The sequence below is a fragment of the Ochotona curzoniae genome, unplaced genomic scaffold (genome assembly GCF_017591425.1).
Source record: "Ochotona curzoniae isolate NIBS_2020 unplaced genomic scaffold, NIBS_Ocur_1.0 scaffold_4701, whole genome shotgun sequence".
Lineage (NCBI taxonomy): Eukaryota > Metazoa > Chordata > Mammalia > Lagomorpha > Ochotonidae > Ochotona > Ochotona curzoniae.
In genome coordinates this window covers 44,853-64,198 of record NW_024467122.1, presented here as the reverse complement: position 1 = coordinate 64,198, position 19,346 = coordinate 44,853, and the positions used below count along the sequence as shown (strand labels likewise).

At 55.8% G+C, this 19,346-nt stretch overlaps 2 protein-coding genes across 3 annotated transcripts in view; one reads left to right on the top strand and one right to left on the bottom strand.

The window, feature by feature from the left end:
• The window catches only part of ACAN (aggrecan), a 28,705-nt gene extending 23,918 nt beyond the window's left edge, over positions 1-4,787 (top strand). The window contains exons 16-20 of the mRNA XM_040969299.1: positions 2,067-2,225; positions 2,554-2,636; positions 3,164-3,308; positions 4,271-4,453; positions 4,603-4,787. Of these exons, the coding sequence (XP_040825233.1) occupies positions 2,067-2,225; positions 2,554-2,636; positions 3,164-3,308; positions 4,271-4,453; positions 4,603-4,679 (647 nt within the window). The 3' untranslated portion in view covers positions 4,680-4,787. The remainder of the gene's footprint in view (positions 1-2,066; positions 2,226-2,553; positions 2,637-3,163; positions 3,309-4,270; positions 4,454-4,602) is intronic.
• Positions 4,788-7,426: 2,639 nt separating this feature from the next.
• Positions 7,427-15,579, bottom strand: MFGE8 (milk fat globule EGF and factor V/VIII domain containing). 2 transcript variants are annotated; one of them, XM_040968973.1, is made up of 9 exons: positions 15,504-15,579; positions 13,403-13,528; positions 13,019-13,150; positions 11,557-11,738; positions 10,901-11,056; positions 10,109-10,253; positions 9,023-9,210; positions 8,160-8,315; positions 7,427-8,084 (listed from the first exon to the last, which is right to left on the bottom strand). In XM_040968973.1, the coding sequence occupies exons 1-9, from the start codon at positions 15,574-15,576 to the stop codon at positions 7,947-7,949; spliced, it is 1,296 nt and encodes a 431-aa protein (XP_040824907.1). In that variant the 5' UTR covers positions 15,577-15,579; the 3' UTR covers positions 7,427-7,946. The 2 variants fall into 2 exon arrangements, with proteins under 2 accessions (XP_040824907.1, XP_040824908.1); XM_040968974.1 differs by having other exon boundaries at positions 9,023-9,207.
• Positions 15,580-19,346: the final 3,767 nt, after the last annotated feature.

The following is a 19,346-nucleotide window of genomic DNA, read 5'->3' as shown; positions in this document are numbered from 1 at the left end:
CCCATTGAGTCCCTCCGCAGCCTGGGAACCACCATGCCACCCTGGCCAAGCTCCCTATGTCTTCTCCGTGGCAAGCAGGAGAGTTGGGCTGCCTGAGAGCTCCTGTTATGCACATCACCCTGTTATCATCACCAGGAAAGCTGGTGGTCAAGCCAGGCCACACTGCAAAGTCAAGGGCTGGCCAGAAAAAAGTCTGGAAGGGGCAGCAGAACCCTTTGCCCTAGGGAGCCTTGTGCTAGCTGAGCTGGTATCTCTCACCTGGGGGCTTCCAAGTGTCTTTCCAGCTCAGAGAAGAGGGTGGTCATGGTCCCTGCCAAAGGGCAGGAGAGTGAGGGTTCAAGATCATCTGGGTGAACTCAGCTTGGACAGCCAGCAACTTCCAGAAGGTTGTGGAGACTCCTGAGAAGACTGCTCCTGGCAGTATGGGGAGGGAGTTGTGTGGGATGCACTCCTTGGAGGCACTGCCAGGAGTGCCAGCTGGTGGAGGAGCTTCAGGCCTAACCCCTTCCTCCCAGGCCACTTACCGCCCTCCAATCTTACCTTCAACCCCCAGAAACAGGTGTGTGGGATCTTGGGCAGAATGGGAGTGAACTTTCTAGGGCGCCACAGGGGAGAGGGCCTAGAGTGTGCACATGGGTGACAGCTCCTTCCCTGCCTGGGAAAAGGGATCTATGCTGGGCAGAACAGATCAAATGCAGCTGCAGAGCTGGCCCTGTGCCTGGTCCCACCAGTGTGGAGCGTCCAGGGCCATGCACCTTGGCCTTGACCCTGCCACTTCTTCCAGCCTCCCTGCTTCTGTTTCTCTAGAGTCCCTACCCGCATGCCCCCTGCCCGGCAGAGTGCCCATACCTCCAGCTTTGCCTGCCCAACCCTCGGACACTAAGGTGTCCCAGCACCAGCCTCCCAGGCTGCCCTGGATGGCATTCCCATGCTCACAGGGCTGGCTTCCTCTGTGGCCTGGGGAGTGGCAGGGATGCCTGGCTAGCTCCTCAGCTACTGCTCTGCTGCTCTCTTCTCAGGCTGCCGCCTGCCACCCTTCTCTGCCTCCACTCTCCCTGCTGTCTCTCCTGCAGCCCTGCCAAGCATCCATCCTTACTGCACAGGACTGCTTCCCCTCAGGTACTGGTCCTCCCACCCTGAGACAGCAAGGCCTCTGCAACACCCAGGCTGGAGGCTGCCCTGCAGCCCAGCTGGGTTCATGGCTTCTACTCTGCCCATCGGGGAGGGCGGCTCTCCACCTGGGAAGCTCTAGGACTAAGGAAGAGGGGCCCTGGGGTTGCCTCTGCCCAGCTCCATGCCAGCTAAGACAGGGAAGCCTGACTGGCATCTGCCAAGCTCTCGAAACTTCTGCTTAGCAACACCAGCTTGAAGTCACGGAAGGTAGTCTTAGGGAGAGCCACTCCCCACTGTCCCAGCTGCTGGCCCCTTGGCCAGAGCTGAGAACTTCAGGAAGAAACATGTCTTCCTGTCTGCCTCTAGAACAGAGTAAACACCAGGGCCCCAGACCCCCCTGCCTGTGGGCCGGTATGTCTCACCAAGTGGCTCCTATTGCGGCCTCGAAGCCTTAGGACAGCTCAGGGCTCAAAGCAGACTCTGTAGTATGCCCGTGCCTTCGCCCAGGTTCTGCCCAACACTGCCTACATCAGCTGCCTATATATGCATCCTGGAGCTCCCCTCTCCCTTCTGTCCCTCATGACCTCTCACGTTCCACTTCTACCTGACTTGCTGGACTCTGCCCCAGGAGGAAGGCTGGCAGGGGGCAGGGGACATCAGGAAAAGAAATGGACCCTAGCCTTCCCCAGAGGGTGGGCACCCACACAGCAGCTCCTGAGAATCAGGCCTTGCTGGTCTGTTTTGGGGACCAGCACCTAAGGTGGGATGGGTTGGGGAGTCTGGGGGATTAGCACCTAAGGTGGGGAGTGCAGGATCCTTTGCAGTCTTGCAGGTCTGTCCCAGGGGAGCAGCCGGCTGAGGGGGGAGGTGAATGTACGGGGACCTGCCCCCAGACTGGCACATTCAGCCAACCTGGCTGGCCCAGCCCCCTCAAACTCCTGCCTGTATTGTAGACCAAGAGGTCTGTGAGGAGGGCTGGATCAAGTTCCAGGGCCACTGCTATCGCCACTTTCCCGACCGTGAGACCTGGGTGGATGCTGAGAGCCGGTGTCGGGAGCAGCAGTCGCACCTGAGCAGCATTGTCACGCCTGAGGAGCAGGAGTTTGTCAACAGTGAGTGCTGCAGGCTGGATGCAACCGTGGGCAGATGGTGCCCAGTGAGGCCGTGTGGGGAGGGGGGCTGGGAGTTGTGGAAGATGCTCCTGGGGCCGAGTTCCCAAGAGGAGATGGCTCTCTGGGGCCTGCAGCCCTGGCTGCAGTCCTGTGGCTGTCACCTGTCTGCTGGCCAGGGATGTGGCCGGACAGTCTAAGGCCTTGCAAGGGCCCAGCAGCTTGCTCCAGGGAGCTCCACTCCCTCCCCACTGCCTGCTACCTCGAAGCTCCAGCTGTTCAGACACCTAAGGGTGCCCAGTAACAAGTTCAACCCCACCCTTCTCTGCAGACAATGCTCAGGACTACCAGTGGATTGGCCTCAATGACAGGACCATTGAGGGAGACTTTCGCTGGTCAGATGGACACCTCCTGGTGAGTCCTGCTGGGAGCCCAGAAGAGGGGTGTGGACAACACTCTCCACCAGGAGCAGTATCAAAGGCGGAGCAGAATGTCTCTTGAGCCAGGCCCCCTCATGCGCAGGGGCTCAGTATTCCCTTCTCTGCTTCTGGAGACAGCTCCCTGCTGGGAGTGCTGGACAGCAGGATCCTCCCATACAGAAATGCAAGTGCTCCAGAGAAGTCCCTTGTGTGCCATGGGAGGGCTCCCTAGAGAAAGCAATGTTAGGGGTATGCAGCAACCAAATTGGAAGGACATGGCCTTTCTCAGTCCTGGAGTGACAGACAGCAGAGTCCTGCTTCATGGCTGGACTGTCCGGTCCTAAGGCGCTAGGGAGGGGAGAAAGTGGGGCTGTGGACCCTTACTAGTTCTGAGGCCTGGGCACATGCGGTCTGAGGGCCTGTGGGTTTCACACACCTGAGACCACCCCAACCAGACCGTGCCCTGCTGCCAGTGGAGCCAGGGTGCCTGCCTACAGCTCACTCCCTCTCTCCCGCCTACAGCAATTTGAGAACTGGCGCCCTAACCAGCCTGACAACTTCTTTGCCACCGGGGAGGACTGTGTGGTGATGATCTGGCATGAGAAGGGCGAGTGGAATGACGTTCCCTGCAATTACCACCTGCCCTTTACATGCAAAAAGGGCACAGGTAGGCAGGCCTGGGAGCCTCAGGGCAGGATGAAGGGAAAGAGGATCCCTGAGAAAAGAGCAGATCTGTGTGACCGAGGCCACAGCCCTCATTTCTAGTTGATGGGTCTCCTCATTTGCCCTAGGGGCCCCTCCCAGCATCCCAAGGCCATCAGCCAGGGCAGGTTTTCTCTGGAGACCATCTGCAAGGACAGGAAGCATGTGAGGATCATGCACAGATAGGCATGGGTCAGGCAGACATGGGATGAGGAGTATGTGGAAGTTAAGGGCAGACAGACACGGGATGAGTGTGTATGAGGGTCATGGGCAGACACAGGGCGGGGAGTGTGTGTCATGAGCAGACAGACATGGGACAGGAAACGTGCAAGTGTTAAAGGATGTGCAGACATGGGGCAGGGAGTGTGTGAGGGTCACGGGACAGGCAAACATGGGATGGGGACTATGTGAAGGTCACGGGCAGACGGATACAGGATGGGCAGACATTGGGTGGGGAGTGTGTGAGGGTCATGGGCAGAAAGACACAGAACAGGCAGACATGGGGCAGCGAGTGTGAGGGGCACAGGTAGCTGCAACCAACTCCTTGTACACGTGGGCCACAGGCTGTCACACGAGGTCCCCTGGGCTGGAAGCCTGCTCTTTGGCCTCGCATGTGCATCAGAGTGGGATTTGCCAGGGACAATCTGTCACCTGACATCCTTGGCCTTGAGAGCCATTCTCCCCAATGCTGACAGTGTTTATGGAGAATCAGTCATGGCCTGCTCAGCTTGCCCAGTCTTTCCCTCCCTTATATCTCCTCTTGAGAACCCCTTCTTGCTGCTTTCCATCAGAGAGCATGCCTACCTACTGGCAGCCAGGCTTGGGTGGTGGTGCAGGGGTCCTGGGCCCCAGGCAGACCTGTCACAACTGGGATGGATCATTGCCCAAGAGCCCTGAGGGCCTGACACACAGCTACCTGCCTCCCAGTGGCCTGTGGAGAGCCCCCCGTGGTAGAGCATGCCAGGACCTTCGGGCGGAAGAAGGAACGCTACGAGATCAACTCTTTGGTGAGGTACCAGTGTGCGGAGGGCTTCATCCAGCGTCACGTGCCCACCATCCGGTGCCAGCCCAGCGGGCATTGGGAGGAGCCGCGGATCACCTGCACAGACCGTGAGCACTACCTTCCTGGGGTGGGCAGTCTGGTTCCCTTCAGCCCAACATATTTGGAGACAGATGGAGCCGGGAAGCAGTGGAGCCTCCCACTGTCTCCACTGGGAGGGGCCGGCTTGACCCCCATGACCCACTTCCTTTCTCCCTAGCTGCCGCCTACACACGCAGAGCACAGAAGCGGAGTTCACGGAGCCTGCAGAGGAGCGGAGCCAGCACAGCCCCCTGAGAACCATGGGAGCACCCAGATGCTGAGCCCAGGAGCCCACCCACTGGCTGACAGCGCGTCCCGCCATATGGTGTCCTCGCTGCCGCTTTCTATCATTAGGGAATCCCATTAAAGAAGGAAAAAGTGAATCCCACAGTGCATCCCCATCACCAAAACTGCATCTCATGTGTCCCCCAAATGCCAAAGCAAAGCAAGTGTGCCACAGCCCAGACTGGGTTTGAGACTGCCTCATCCTCTGGCCGCACCTCTCCGGGGACCAGAGCAGGGACAGGGGAGAGGGAGGGGTAAGTTAAATAAAGAAGATTATTTTTGTGTGTCCTGACTTTATCTGAGAGCAGTGCAATGCTGGTTATTTCATCTCCAAGGAGAGCTAGGGAGGTGGGAGGAAGGATCAGAGGAGCTGTAAGGAGCAGAAGCCCAGGGACCTGAAGAAATCAGAACCAGGACCGGAGCCACAGTGGAATGTGCTAAAAAAGGACCTGGGGGTCCTGGGCCAGAAAGCTGGCAAGGGTCTCCTGCTCCCCAAGGGCTCTTCCTCCAGCATCCTGTCACCTGACTGTGCCAGGTTACCTGGCAGGAGTCCACCTGGCAGGGCTAGGTGGGTACACTCCCCCTGTGGGTGGGCTGTCCCCTCTCCCCCGTCCCTATCCCCTCCTCACCCCGGGACCGTGCAGGCACCAGGGTTCCGTACACCTATTTATATTTTTGAAAATTAAAGATGATGATAATAATAAAGACTTTGGAACAGACCTGTTTCTGTCCTTTGATTTAAGGGGAAGTTGTGTGGATTGGGGTTGCACTGAAGGGGCTCTAGGACTTGGTGAATTCAGGGTGACTTATCTGTTCGGAGTAACTGTTGAGCTTTACTCTCAGCACAGCACTAGCATGTTCGAGAGCACACGTGACATGTGTTATGAATGGCATGTGTAGTGGGTGCTGTGTGAGCTGCTGTCACTGTGCACAGTTCAGCTCTGACTTTATCATCCACTATGAGCTGAGCCCAGAACAGGTAGAGTCCCAGGACCAGGATCTAAAGATGGAAGAAAAAAAATTCAACCTGCAGTGTACAGCTGCAGAAGCTGCTGGCTTCTACATGATGAGGTATGCTGCTGCTGTGAAGTTTGGACTTTCTGCCCCAAAGCCAACTGCTGACTCCCTTCATGGTCCTGCAGGCGCCCGCCCAGTGGTCTCCTCCAGCTACTGGGGCTCACCACATCCAATTCTCAGGATGAGCATTCCTGGAGGGGACCGTGTGAGCAGATATTTATATGAAAGAGATCTTTCCATTGGTGGATTCACTTCCCAAATGGCTGCAACAGTCGAGACTGTGCCAGGTTGAAGCCAGGAGCCAGTAGCTTCTTTCGTGTCTCTCACGTGGGTGTAGGGCCCAATCAGTCCTGTCATCTTTTGCTGCTTTCCCAGGCATGTGAGCAGGGAGCTGGATCAGATCTAAACCAACACTCAAATGGGATGCCAGCATAGCACTTAATTGGCTGCATTGTGACAGTGGCTTTGGCATCTTTTTAGATTTGTGTTATTGTTTGTTGGTGAAAATGTTTGTGTACCTACATTACCTACACATCTGGAGGCAAGAGAGAGGAAAGAGAACTGGTCACATAATAGACACCTGTGTGCACAATCTAATACAACTCTCCACACCCACACACACCTGTGTACACAGCATAGCACAGCCACACCTCCATGCCCACACCTGCGTGCACAGCATGACCATCCCTCCACACTCACATCTGTATGCACAACATGACCATCCCTCCACACCCACCTGTGTGCACAGGACCATCCCTTCACACCCAGACTTGTGTACATAGCATGGATCCCTCCACACCCACACCTGTGTGCACAGCACAGCCACACCTCCACACCCACCTGTGTGCACAGCATGACCATCCCTCCACACCCACCTGTGTGCACAGAAGGACCATCCCTCCACACACTCACATCTGTGTGCACAACATGACCATCCCTCTACACCCACCTGTGTGCACAGCACAGCCACACCTCACACCCACCTCTGTGCACAGAAGGACCACCCCTCCACACCCAGACTTGTGGACATAGCATGGATCATCCCTCCACACCCACACCTGTGTGCACAGCACAGCCACACCTCCACACTCACCTGTGTGCACAGAATGACCATCCCTCCACAAGCACACCCATGTGCACTGCACGACCATCCTTCTTCAACCACACACATCTGTGTGCACAGAACACCATGACCACCCCTCCACATCCACCTGTGTGCACACCTTTCTGCCAGTGTCTGGACCAAAAAAATCTGTCCTGAGAACTAAGCTGGCTCCACACACCACAGTCCCTCCTTTGCCACCTTTCCTGATCTCCAGGGCACTGGCCTGCTGGCCCCCTGCTGAGTGAGGTCTCAAGAGTACCCCTTGGAAGTCCTCCCTGGCTGAAAGCAGTCCAGGATCTTGGGCTCCTAACTGTATCTCAGCCCAGCACTCTGGTTGTGGAGCAAATCAAAATTCCTGAAGGAACAATTCTCAGCCCAGGCTGGCCCATCTTCCTGGTATGGAAAGGTAGCAGGTGTTCTCAGAGCCAATCTGTGTGCTGTGTCCAGGACCCCTCACAGGGCAACAGCTGTGGGCCCCGGGCCAGACAGGGCTGGAGCTGCAACGGAAGAGGTCCCTGGGATCACCCCCAGCCACACAGAGCACAACTGGGAAAGAGCTGCCCAGCAGGTGGTCAGTAAGGAGCCACAGTGAGTCCTAGTGAAGACATGAGTGTATTTGGAAGCTGCCTGAGTGTTCTGGGTGAAGTCAGCAGAGCCCACCCCTTGCTCACCCAGCTCTTCTTTTCCCTGAATCTGCAGACCCTGGACAAGGGTCGGGACAGTATTCAGGGGACAAGAGGATGAGGCTGTGACCAGGGTGTCTGGGATGTGGTGTGCAGGAACTGGGCTCAGGAAGCCATGGGGCCCTTTGGTGTCAGCCCAGAGTTGGAGAGGGGCAGGTGACCCATGGCCAGTCTGCCCTTCCTGTCCATCCCAGAATTACTCATTTTCCCCAGTTCCTAAGAACATGGGACAGATAGGGCTGGGTGCCATCACATGTAGGAGCAGAGGCTGCAGAGCTGGGGACCTCTGGGGGCACTTCCTATGACCCCCAGTTCCCCTACGGGGGCAGCAGGACCACAGTGGGACAGGGCCCATGAAGAGGCAGCAGGACAAGGTGGGCAGGCCTAGCCTCAGCAATCCTCCTAGGCCTTCACTGGCCAGCGAGCCTGGCTCTAGCAGCCCAGCAGCTCAAGGCGCAGCGTGATGCGGTTGTGCCATGCCACAGGTAGGACACGCACATAGCGGGCCCGGAAGGGCGTCTCAAACACGTTCTTCTTGTGGGCGTAGTTGTCCAGGTTTCCGGGGAACACCTGGGGGCAGAGGAGGTGTCAGGAGGAACCCCAGATGCCACTCCTCCCCTTAGTGCCCCCACAATGAATACACACCTTGCTGTCGACAGCCCCAGGGTCCCTATACTCAGTCCAGTTCCGGCCATCGTTGCTGTGGGCCACTTTATAGGCTGCCACATATTGGACGTGGCCAAAATCGCGAGCCCCCTGGGTGATGATACCAGTCACTTGCTTCTGAGCACCCAGGTCAACCTGCAGGAGACCCCCAAGGTACTTAATGTACAGACCAGGAACCACTGGTTCCTAAGACCACTGCTGGGCACACACAGGCAGATACACCAAGCAGGACTTGCAACTGGGAAAGCAAGTTCCTTGGCAGAGTCTTGGTACCCACCTCTAACTCGGGCTTGAACAATGCTGCCCACTGTGCCAGGCGCTGTGAGGGACTTACCAGAACCTGGGCCCTGGTCACATGCACATCGACTCCAGGCACAGGCCTGGGGACAGGAGAGGCCACTGCCTGGGCAGTGAACTGTGGGGGAGGCCTCTGCAGGGGCAGGGGCATGGGTGAGCAGCCAACAGCAGCCCTGCAGGTGAAGAGGCAGGAATTCTCCTGGAGTTGCCACCCTGCCCCAACAGTGGGACTGCCAGCCACTGGGCTGCAAACCTCATGCAGGTCTTCATCCTGCTAGGACAGCATATCCATCAGAAAAGGGTTCTGTATCTCCAGGACTCTTAACAGCAAGTCAAGAACACGCTCCCTGCTCAGGGGAGGTCCTGAGGAGCCTGCCCTGGGAGGGGCTCCCAGCCATAGGGGCCACTTCATACAACCTCTCTCACCTGGGCCCTCGGTACGAGCCCAATTGAGAAAGCAGGAGGAAGAGATAGGCTCAAGCACAAACAACTATGGCTTTTCAGAAACTCAGGGCTAGGCAGGGGTGAGGGCTTGGCTGACCCACCTGCAGCCACTCAGAGGCATCATTGCTCTGGGCAGTCCAGGCGTTGAACTTGCCCTGCTTGTCCAGCCGTCCATAGAAGGGATACCAGCCGAAGGCACGCAAGTTCCAGGTCTTGTAGCTGCTGGAGGCCGTGATCTGCTTGTCAGGAATCGAGCCATCCTTCAGACCCAGGGGCTCTGAGCATCCTGCTGGCAGAGGGGGTATCGTTGCAACCTGGGGTTCTTGACTGCCAGGGCATGGCCACTGGACCAAGGTGGAGGAATCCGCGGGGCCTAGCGTGAGCATCCGACAATAGGAAGAGACCCACAGGAGGAGAGTCCTTTGGTGTCTGGTGTGGGCATCAGACCACAGGAGGATACCACACGGCCTAGTGTGGGCATCAGAGCATGGTACAGTAGGGGAAGATTCCATTCAGCCCCTGGCTTGCTCGTGGATGCAGGAGGAAACTGCAGCTCCCTTCAACACCCACTCTTTCGTGTTTTCAAGGCCTGTCCTGCCCACCATTCAGTGCTCCACCCCACCCCACCCCACCCATGACCAATCTTTCCTCTGCTCCCTCTCTAATACACGCACATGCACACACGCAGAGGAACACACACACACACATACAAGATGAACACACGTGGGCATGCGTGTACACTCCAAAGCTCCAGGTAGCTGGCCAAATGCCCGTCAGGAAGCACATCAGTCTGGCCTTGAGGGACAGCCAGGCCCGCTCAGCATGCTCCCTGGAGGCCCCTCTAGACCTTGGGTCAAGCAGACCACCTCACTGAGCAAAGGGCAGTGAGAGGAGGTAGGGGAGAAGGGTAGGGACAGGGACAGGGGAGGGGGGAGGGGAGAGGCGGCAGGGAAGAAGCTCCAATGCCCAGAGCTGTGCACACTAACCTGGGCCTGACCTGTGCCCTCACTCACTCAGCAAACACTGTGAACACTGGGACACACTAGGAACAAAATCCCCCTCCCTCAGGGAGCCCCCAGAACATGAAAATGAATGCCTTCCCTCCCAGCCAACCACGCTGCCCAGGACGAGCACTGGCAGGTGGGACCGCTGATGGTCAAAGGGTCCTCGAGTGCTCCCACACTCACCATTCAGCTCACAGCCAAGGAGCTCGAAGCGGAGGGTACAGCCACGGTGCCAGGCCACAGGGAACAGCCTCACGTACTGCACCTCTATGGGGGACTCGAACAGATTCACCTTCAGCCCACTGCCATCCACGTTGCCCACAAACACCTGGGAGGGAAGAGTGAGCCTGGAGTAGTGCCTGGATGGTTACCCCACCCTTCCTGCTAGATCGGGAGGTGGGGAGGCTGGGCAGAGCTGAGACGGCATAGACAGCAACCCTTTGGGCACTGCTACACAGCCTGCTCTCAGCCTTGTTCATGTGGGGCCCGAGTACCAACACCTGACAGGGCACCTACAGCCTGGAATCAGGGAAAGACCCTCCTTCCTCAGGCCCCTTACGGTGACAACTTCCGACAGCACCATTCAGGGGCACAATGTTTGCATCAGGAACAGCACCCACTTAGCACCATTATCCTGTGCACAACTGCCCGTGGTATCCCTGACCACCAGTCACACAGACCACCCGCCATGTTCCAGCACCATGAACCCTGTTGACTGGCTCCAGCACCTGCTCCTGGCCACCAGCCACATGCTAGCACCACGACAACCCCCCAGCCACCAGCTACATTCTAGCACCATAGTCCCCAGCCACCAGCTATATTCTAGCACCATAGCCCCCAGCCACCAGCCACAGCCTTTCCCACACATTACATGGAACCATCACCATAACAGAACACAGAAGTTGTCTGGGTTTGCAGATTTCTGGGGACAAGCTGAACCTGAGGCCAGGCCATGTCCTGGGTCCCCTGCCCCACCTGGTCCTCAGTCCCGTCTGCTTCTTGGAGGAACCGGAACTTGCGTCCATCCAGGCTATAGGCCACCTTGAAAGTCTTCAGATACTCAGCGCTCCCAGCGCGGCTAGCACCCTGTGTCACCACACCCGTCACCCACATCTTCCGCAGCAGATTCACCTGGGCCAAGACAAGAAAGCAGCACCTTGTCGCTGGGTCCTTCTATGCCAGGCCCAGGCTGAGCCCCCTCCACCCCACCCATCTGGGGAGACACAAGGGGCAGACAGCATAGGTTGCTCTTCCTACCCTCATCCTCAGGCAGTAGGGAAAAAGCCAGGCCCCCAGGAGGCCACGTCCAGTGAACACGGCCTGAAACCTTTCCCTAGCACAACAACCCTTGCTCTTGCTGCCCAGCCAGAAAGGCCCCAGCATAAGCACAGGCATCTAACCTCTGCCCTGGAGACCACCCCACACCACCCCTTCCAATAGTCAGGACTTTCTGTCCCCTCCCACCCTACTGGGATATAGGGCTTCCTGTCCCTCCCACAAACTCCGATCTAGGGCTTCCTGTCTCCCTATCCTACCTGATCCAGAACTTTCTGTGCCCCCCCCTTCCTGGATCTAGGACTTCCCATTTCCCCCTTTCTGGATCCAGAACTTCCTGTCCCCCGACACCCCACCTGGATCCAGGGCTTCCTGTCATAGTTGCTGGCCGTCCAGGCATTGACGATGCCAGTGCGGTGAAGCCGGGCCAACTCAGGAGCCCAGCGCTGCAAGCCCAGGAAGCCCACATGCACAGAGGAAGCGGAGACCTGGGAGTCAGTGATGGCACCACCCTCCATGCCCAGTGGCTTGGCACACCCTGTGGGGAGGAGGCAGTTAGGGGCCGCTCAGGGCCGTGAGGACTAGAGAAGAGAGGAGCTTGGTACCTGGAAACCTCAGGCAGATGGCACAGGCCCTCCCAGCCAGAGAACAGAGGGCCCTGGAGCATAAGATCGGGGGTGTACCGTCAAGGTCTCTCTGGGAGTCCCCCTGAATGTGTGCTTACCCCACCTTCTGCCCAGGTGTTGTCCTACCCTTCTTGCGGCCAACCCCAGGCCAGGAAGTCAGGTGACAGGCATGTAATTGCAGCTCAGACACACCCACAGCAACCTCAGGCTAAGCACAGTAATTATTGTGCTCACCTGGCCCCACCCTTAGCCTCTATTTCCACACCCCACACATGCACAGATACATACATGCAAACACAGGTACATATGCATTTAAACACACACACACATGCACATGCAGGCATGTGCATACAAACATGTATAACCATGCACAAAGACACACATACATGCATACACATATTCATGTAAATATATGCACACATTTGACCTCAGCCCTGTGACCAGGGCACAGGCCCTTGGTGCTGTCTCCTCTAAAGCAGGTGAGTTGCTCTCCCACAGATTCCAGATCTCTCCCCACACCTGCCTGAAGAGGGATGGGAAGCATGCCGGTCCTACCAAAGACTCAGCAACCCACACACCAAACAGCAGACACTCCGGGCTCCTCATGCCACCCACCCATGACCAGTGCAGGTGACGAAGGGTCTTTTGGGGCTAGGCCTTGCCAGGATGGAGAGCGGCTCAGAGAACTGCTGCTGGCAGTGCCGGCAACGCCCCTGGCAAGGGCCACTGTGCTGCAGTAAATGACCAAGCAGATCAGTTATGGTCAGTCCATTTGTGTCTCGAGGTGAGAGAATGGTCCAGGCCGGCTGGCCTCTTCCTCCTGTCACCCACCCCTCTCCAGCTGTCAGACTCTGAAGTCTGAGATGGTGGGCTCCTGTGTGGCTGTCCCGTTCCCGGAGAAGTTCTGTGGCCCTAGGGCTCTTCCGGCCCACCAGGTGACTCCTACCACCTCCTATCATCTCTGGGGTCCCCGCCAACCCCATTCCCCAGCAGCAGTGTCAGTTTGCCCCACAATCCAGAAGAGAGGATCAGATGGGGAGAACCTTTCTCCCCTGGCTGAGAGGCTCTGTCACACCCTCGGTCTCTCCAGGAGCAGCTCTAACACAGGGACAGCCAGCACAAGCTTCATCACCAGGGCCAGGGCTCTGGATCCATCCCCAGGAGCAGCTGTCCTCGCCACCCACACACTCACGGGTCTCGCAGTGTGTGCCCACGTAGCCCCGAGGGCATTCACAGACATAGTTGGTGAAGACATCCCCTCGGTGTGAGTCACTGATGAGCTGGCATGCAGCATTGTTGAGGCAGGGATTGGGGGAGCAGGCACCTGGGAACAGGATGGTAGCAAATGGACAATCAGTAAGCAGCAGGGACAGAAACATGAATCAGTGGGGAGGCTGAGCCTGACAGGACCCCTTACCCACTTCAGCTCACATCGCCCCAACCTGTTTAATGGAGTCGGGCTAGCCTGGACACAAGCAAGGTCCCAAGGAGGTGACTCGGGGCAAAGCAGGTGAGCATCTGGCTTATGGGACTCCATTCCACTGGGGCAGAGCAGCAGGCACAGTTCAGCAGGTACCTCGCTCAGTCTCATTGCAGGTGAGGCCAGTGAACCCCTCTGGGCAGAGGCAGAAGAAAGGGGCGCTGTCCTGACTCAGCAGGCAGGTTCCTCCATTCAGGCACTGGCTGGAGTCACAGAAGTCACCTGTAAGAGCAGCACATGGGTGGAGGCAGCCTAGCGAGAAGACCTCGACCATATGTGTGCTAAGACTCTCAAGACAACAAACAGCCAGGAGCCAACCACACGTGTGACAAGACCATACCTGTGATAAAACCCCGGCCACATGTGTGCTAAGACTCCCGAGATGCAAACCCAGAGCAGACAAGCCCCCAAGAAACCGATGGAAAAGGGTGGGAAGCTGACAGATGACAGAGGCACCGTAAGCGTTAACAGTGACTGCACTCAGCACTTGGATGTGGGGTTCACAGGAGGGGACATTCGGGCAGAAGAGTAAGGGAAGAAAGAATTCTCCAGGGCTGGGATCCCATATAGGCACCGGTTCTAATCCCGGCAGTTCCACTTCCCATCCAGCTCCCTGCTTGTGGCCTGGGAAAGCAGTCCAGGACTGCCCAAGGCTTTGGCACCCTGCACCCGTGTGGGGGACCCGGAGGAAGTTCCTGGTTCCTGGCTTCGGATCGGTGCAGCACCAGCCGATGCTGTCACTTGGGGAGTGAATCATCGGACGGAAGATCTTCCTCTCTGTCTCTCCTCCTCAATGTATATCTGACTTTGTAATAAAAAGTAAATAAATCCTAAAAAAAAAAAAAGAAAGGAAAAAAAATTCTCCAGAAAGGCAGCAGTGGGAAGGGAAGGCAGGAGGGATGGTGTAGACTTCTTGCCCTGCAGTCCCATCACCGGGCAACAGAAGCACAGAGAACCCACATGGGAAGCAGCACAGGGGAGCCCTGGAGTGGGATGGGAGGGGCAGGGTGTCACAGCTGCACAGTGGCCACACAGTAGGTCAAGCTGGGCCATGGCAGAAGCCTGGGTCTGCACCTGAAGGGCACTATATGACAAGGGCTCCCCTTGGGAGCCAGGCTCAGCCATCACCCCAGTCGCCCCTGCTGTCAGCCACCTCGGGGCTCCTCCAGCTGACCTCAGTAATCCCAGAGTTGCCCAGACCCCACAGTCACATCCATTGGCTGGGGGGAAAAAAAAAAGCAAGCAAAACAGAGCTAATTTTTCCTGCCTACAGTGATTCACACCCCGGGGTTGCAGGCATTACTCAGCAGGGCCAGGGGCTTAGGCCTGGGCTGTAAAAAGCCAGTAATCCCCTCCCCTGCCCCGCGGGCCCGCCCTGCTGCACGCGGGGGCTCCTGGCCCAGCACGCACCCCTCCTCTCCTGGTCACAACTTGGCACCCAGGAGACCTCCTCCCCACCAGGCCTGACTGACCTGCTGTGTGTTGAGGGGGTTGGGGCATCCGCTAGGCTGCTTGCTGTAGGAAAAGTCAGGTCCCTTGCACCAGGAGCCTGAGCGGTCTCCTGGGACGTGTTCCCAAGGCGCAAAATGGAAGGACGCAGGGATTGGAAGTGGGAGCTAGGGGCACAGTGCAGGCCGGGGTCATCCTAGCTCAGGACAAAGGCCAGGGCCAGGCGGCTCCCTCTCCATCCATCCGGACCCCGTAGAAAACGAAGGGAAGGAGCCTGAGGAGCCCCGGCCCACCAAGAAGGCACACTTACTCCAGGACCAGCCCGCTGGGGCCCAGCTGCCTCCGGGGACTCCCAGCGGGGGAGGAGGTCCAGGCCGACTCAGCAGGCAACCAAGGCCGCAGGAGTAAGGGAGGGAAAGTACACACCACCACCACTACCACCAGGCGCCCTTCCTCTTGGTGCCTCCCCCGCCTCCCGCCCTGCTTTCTCCAGCCGCGCGTGGACACGCGGGCGGGGGCGCAAACGCCCAATGAGGTTCCTCCGCGGGAAGGGCGGGGAGGCCGCCGGCGAAGTCGGCTGGAAGGGCCGGGGTCCCGGGGCACGCAGCTGCAGGCAGAGCCGCGTCTTCGCGGGACCGGAGGCCACGCAGCTGGCCTCTCCTTGCCGTGTGCGCCCCGTCCCTGACGGCCCCACCCAGAGCGCGCCCCCATCCCTGCCGGGCTCGGGGAGCGGGCGACGCGCACTCACCCGAGGCGGCCAGGAGTCCCGAGGCGCACAGCAGCGCGCCGCACAGCGCGGCCAGCGGGCGGACGTGCTGCATGCTGCGGGGCGCGGGCGCGTACTGCGCTGCTCGCTCCCGCCCCGCGAGGCCGAGTTAAGTTGGCGGCCGGCGCCGCCCCTAGGCCCAAGTGCTCCGCCCGGGTCGGCCGGGGCGGGCTCGGGGCGGGCTCGGGGCGGGCTCGGCGGCCGCGGCCACGCCCGGCTCCTCCAGAGAGCGCTGGGGCCCAGGCGTCAGCGAGACCCTCGGGGTTTATGAAAGAAAGTTCTGGACTCATGGAGAGACTGTGCATGTAGTCAGGAAGTGCCGGCCGAGGCCGCAGTGTGCACCGGCGACCTGGGTATTGCCGGTGAGCCTGGTGCGAAGGAGCCTGGCAGGTTGCGCCAGGAACAACTTAGATCAGAGACAGGAATGGCCAAAACCCTCAGGGGCTGTGGCTGACTTCCGCTGTAAGGGGGAAAGGGGGAGGCAGGCATAAGGGCTTTGCTGCAGCCGTCTGGAGAGAGACCAAGGGAAGGAAGCTCACCTTATAAGGGACATGCATGCCAGCAGAGGAGCCAGCCAAGGAGCTGAGTTGATAAAGGACGTGTAGAATACACTCCTGGTGAAACTGCTCAGCCTTGAGAGGGAAATCCTGACACTGGCAGTAAATCAAAGGCCCTGGAGATGCTCACGTTAAGTGGGAAACAAACGCGGCGTGTTCTCTCCTCCTTTGGAACCCAAGTGCACAGGTGTGGTTTATCTACATGGTAGCCTGAGCAGGAGGGGAGTTGGGGGGGGGGGCTGAGTAAGGCCCCAAGAGTCAGGTGGAATGTTCCAGTACATCACGGCATGGCAGGATGATTGTAGCTCACAACAGAAGATTTCACATAAAGAATGGGAAGAAATCGACTCTGAATGGTAAGATGGACACTCTGAGTTCTGTTTGAGAATTTTGCACTATGTGTATGTATTGAACATTGCAGTAAATGCCACAACAGTGGAAACATTATGTTTTTAAAATAATATATATATATTTATTAATTACATTGCATTATGTGACATAGTTTTATAGGCTCTGGAATTCCCCCAACCCCTCCCCATACCCACCCCTCATGATGGATTCCTCCACCTTGTTGCATTTCAAATTCAGTCAAGATTCTTTCATTGCAAGCGTATACCAAGCATAGCGTCCAGCATCTTATTGTCCAGGTAAATTCAACGGTTTCTCTGGTCTGAAGGCAGAGCTGGCTGAATATCATCTCCATCAATTTAAAGCCACAACATAACATCAACGACAATTTACAACATTATGGAATTAATTGACATGGTATTCAGTAACAAATATGTTTTAAAAAAATGCAAGTTCCTAACCACATCTTGTGACTACTTCATTGACATTTCAATTTTAGTCTATACACAGAACTGGCTGCTACACACCTTAAAATGGCTATAGGGTATTATTCAGCTGTCTCATGTCTGTTTTCATTTTAGTATTTACCATTTTTTAGTGTTGAAGCATAATTTTGCTGAACTTGGCAGATTTTAGGATGGTCTAAACTGGGTTATAACAAGGCATATGTCAACAATCGAGGTGCGTAACAGTTTTAGGAGGGATGTGCAGAGAAATCTTCAATACCTTAGTGAGGAGTACCACATGGAATGGAAGAAGCCCAAATCCTTCCTCTGTGATGATCCAAGGTCATCGGAACAACCAGGAACCCTGAGCGGTCCGCAGAAACAGAACAGTAAACTTCCTTCAGGACTAGGGAGAGGAGCTTTCTCAGGTCCTTACTGAGTTCCAACTTTGGATCCCCACACCCTCTTGCAATGACCATCAGAGTCGCTCTGGAGCCTTCCCCCCCCCCCCACACACACACACACACACACACACACACACGTTAGAATAGATAGACAGAGAACAACAAGGAAAGCTCAGAACCAGACAGGAAACGGTCAGTGTGGACTCACACATACCTTACTAGGTAGGACATTATATGTTAATAAGTAAAATTTAAAGTAATTTAGTACGCAGCGAGATAGCGTAGCGATTAAGGTCCTTGCTTTGCACGCCCAGGATCCCATATGGGCACCGGTTCTAATCCCAGCAGCCCTGCTTCCCATCCACTCGCTGCTTGTGGCCTGGGAAAGTAGTCAAGGATCGCCCAAAGCCTTGGGACCCTGCACCCGCATGGGAGACCCAAAAGAAGCTCCTGGCTCCTGATTGGTTCAGCTCCAGCCGTTGAGGCCGCTTGGGGAGTGAATCATCAGATGGAAGATCTTCCTCTCTGTCTCTCCTCCTCTCTGACTTTCCAATTAAAAAAAAAAAAGCAATTTAAAAATAAGACTTAAAAATAGGGAAAGTTTGTGCAACCAACTCAATAGTCAAAGAAAAGGCATTTGATAACACCCAAGACCTTCATGATAAGATACTCAAAAAATGGGTGAAAGAGAATTACTCTGGAAAAAACGATTGTTAGTGTGATCCTCAAGGAAGGTTGGTACTGCCTCTGTCTGCCACAGGTAACATGATCTTGTGTGTAGAATACACAAAAGGACATACATACACAAAAGCTATTGAATTTAGGAAACAAGCAGCACTTCAAGATCAATATGCAAAATCGAGTGGTTTTATTTTTATTGCAAAGTCAAGCATACAGAGAGAAAGAGAGACAAAGATCTTCCACTGGTTCACTCCTGAAGTGGCCACAGCGACCTGAGCTGAGCCAATCCGAAGCCAGGAGCCAGGAGTCAGGAGCTTCTTCTGGGTCTCCCACATGGGTGCAGGGTCCCCAGGCTTTGGGCCGTCCTCGACTGTTTTCCCAGGCTACAGTCAGGGAGCTGGATGGGAAGCAGGGCTGCTGGGATTAGAACCAGCACCCGTATAAGATCCCAATAAAATGAAAGGCAAGGACTTTAGCCACTAGACTACCACAGTGTTTCTTATATGTCATGAAGAAAACAATCGCGTTTACAATTTGATTACAGTCATGAGAGGAGTAAGGCTTTCATGGTAAGCAGAGCACCATTGAAAGAGCCTTAATCAGACATGTGTGAAACAGCATCCCCTGCTCACCACTTGGAAGGCTTGCTTGGGTAAGACAGTAACAAGCCCCAAATTATTCCACAGATCCAACACAATTCCTTCTAAAATTTCAGCTGTGTTGATTGCAGAAATTGACATAGTGATCCTGACATTTGCAAGGAAATACAAAGGACCCAAAGAAGCAAAAACAACCTTAAAAAAGAATGAAAAAGAAAATGTCATAGAGTCTGTACTTTTCTGACTTCAGAGCTTTATTACAAAGCTGTTGCAGTGAAGAGTGTGTGACACTGGCTTAGAGACATGTACGATTAATGGGGCCATGTGCAAAAGAATGAAGTTGGACTTCACGTCCCAACCTATTCAAGCAAGAGCTCAAAATGAGTCAAATGTGTGAGGATTAACACTGTGCAGCCCCTACAAGGAAGCAGGTGTTAATATCCATGAGCCAGATTCAAGCACTGGCTTCTCAGGAAGGACATCATACACACAGACAACTGACGTGGGAGAAAGAAACAGAAAACAACTTCATCAAACTTTGGTGCTTCAAAGGATACTACCCAAAAAAATGAAAAGGCAACACAGAAGATGGAAAAAACGTTTTCAAATCATTTGTCTGATAAAGGCGCACTGTTCGGGATGCACAAAGAACTCATCACTCAGCAATAAAAGACAATCTAGTTTTTCAAATAAGCAAAGAACTGGAATAGACAATTCTCCAAACAGGATGTACCAACAGCTCCTAGCACACAAAAAGAAATTCAACGTGATGAGTCCCTAGGAAAATGTA

What these genes read in the sequence shown, in the direction of transcription:
- MFGE8 (XM_040968973.1), bottom strand. Translation starts at nt 15,576, where the DNA reads ATGCAGCACGTCCGCCCGCTGGCCGCGCTGTGCGGCGCGCTGCTGTGC. An exon ending in CTGCAATGAGACTGAGCGAG is followed by an intron (nt 13,151 to 13,402) that starts GTACCTGCTGAA and finishes TCCTGTTCCCAG; the next exon opens with GTGCCTGCTCCCCCAATCCC. An exon ending in CTGGGGCTGTCGACAGCAAG is followed by an intron (nt 8,085 to 8,159) that starts GTGTGTATTCAT and finishes CTCTGCCCCCAG; the next exon opens with GTGTTCCCCGGAAACCTGGA.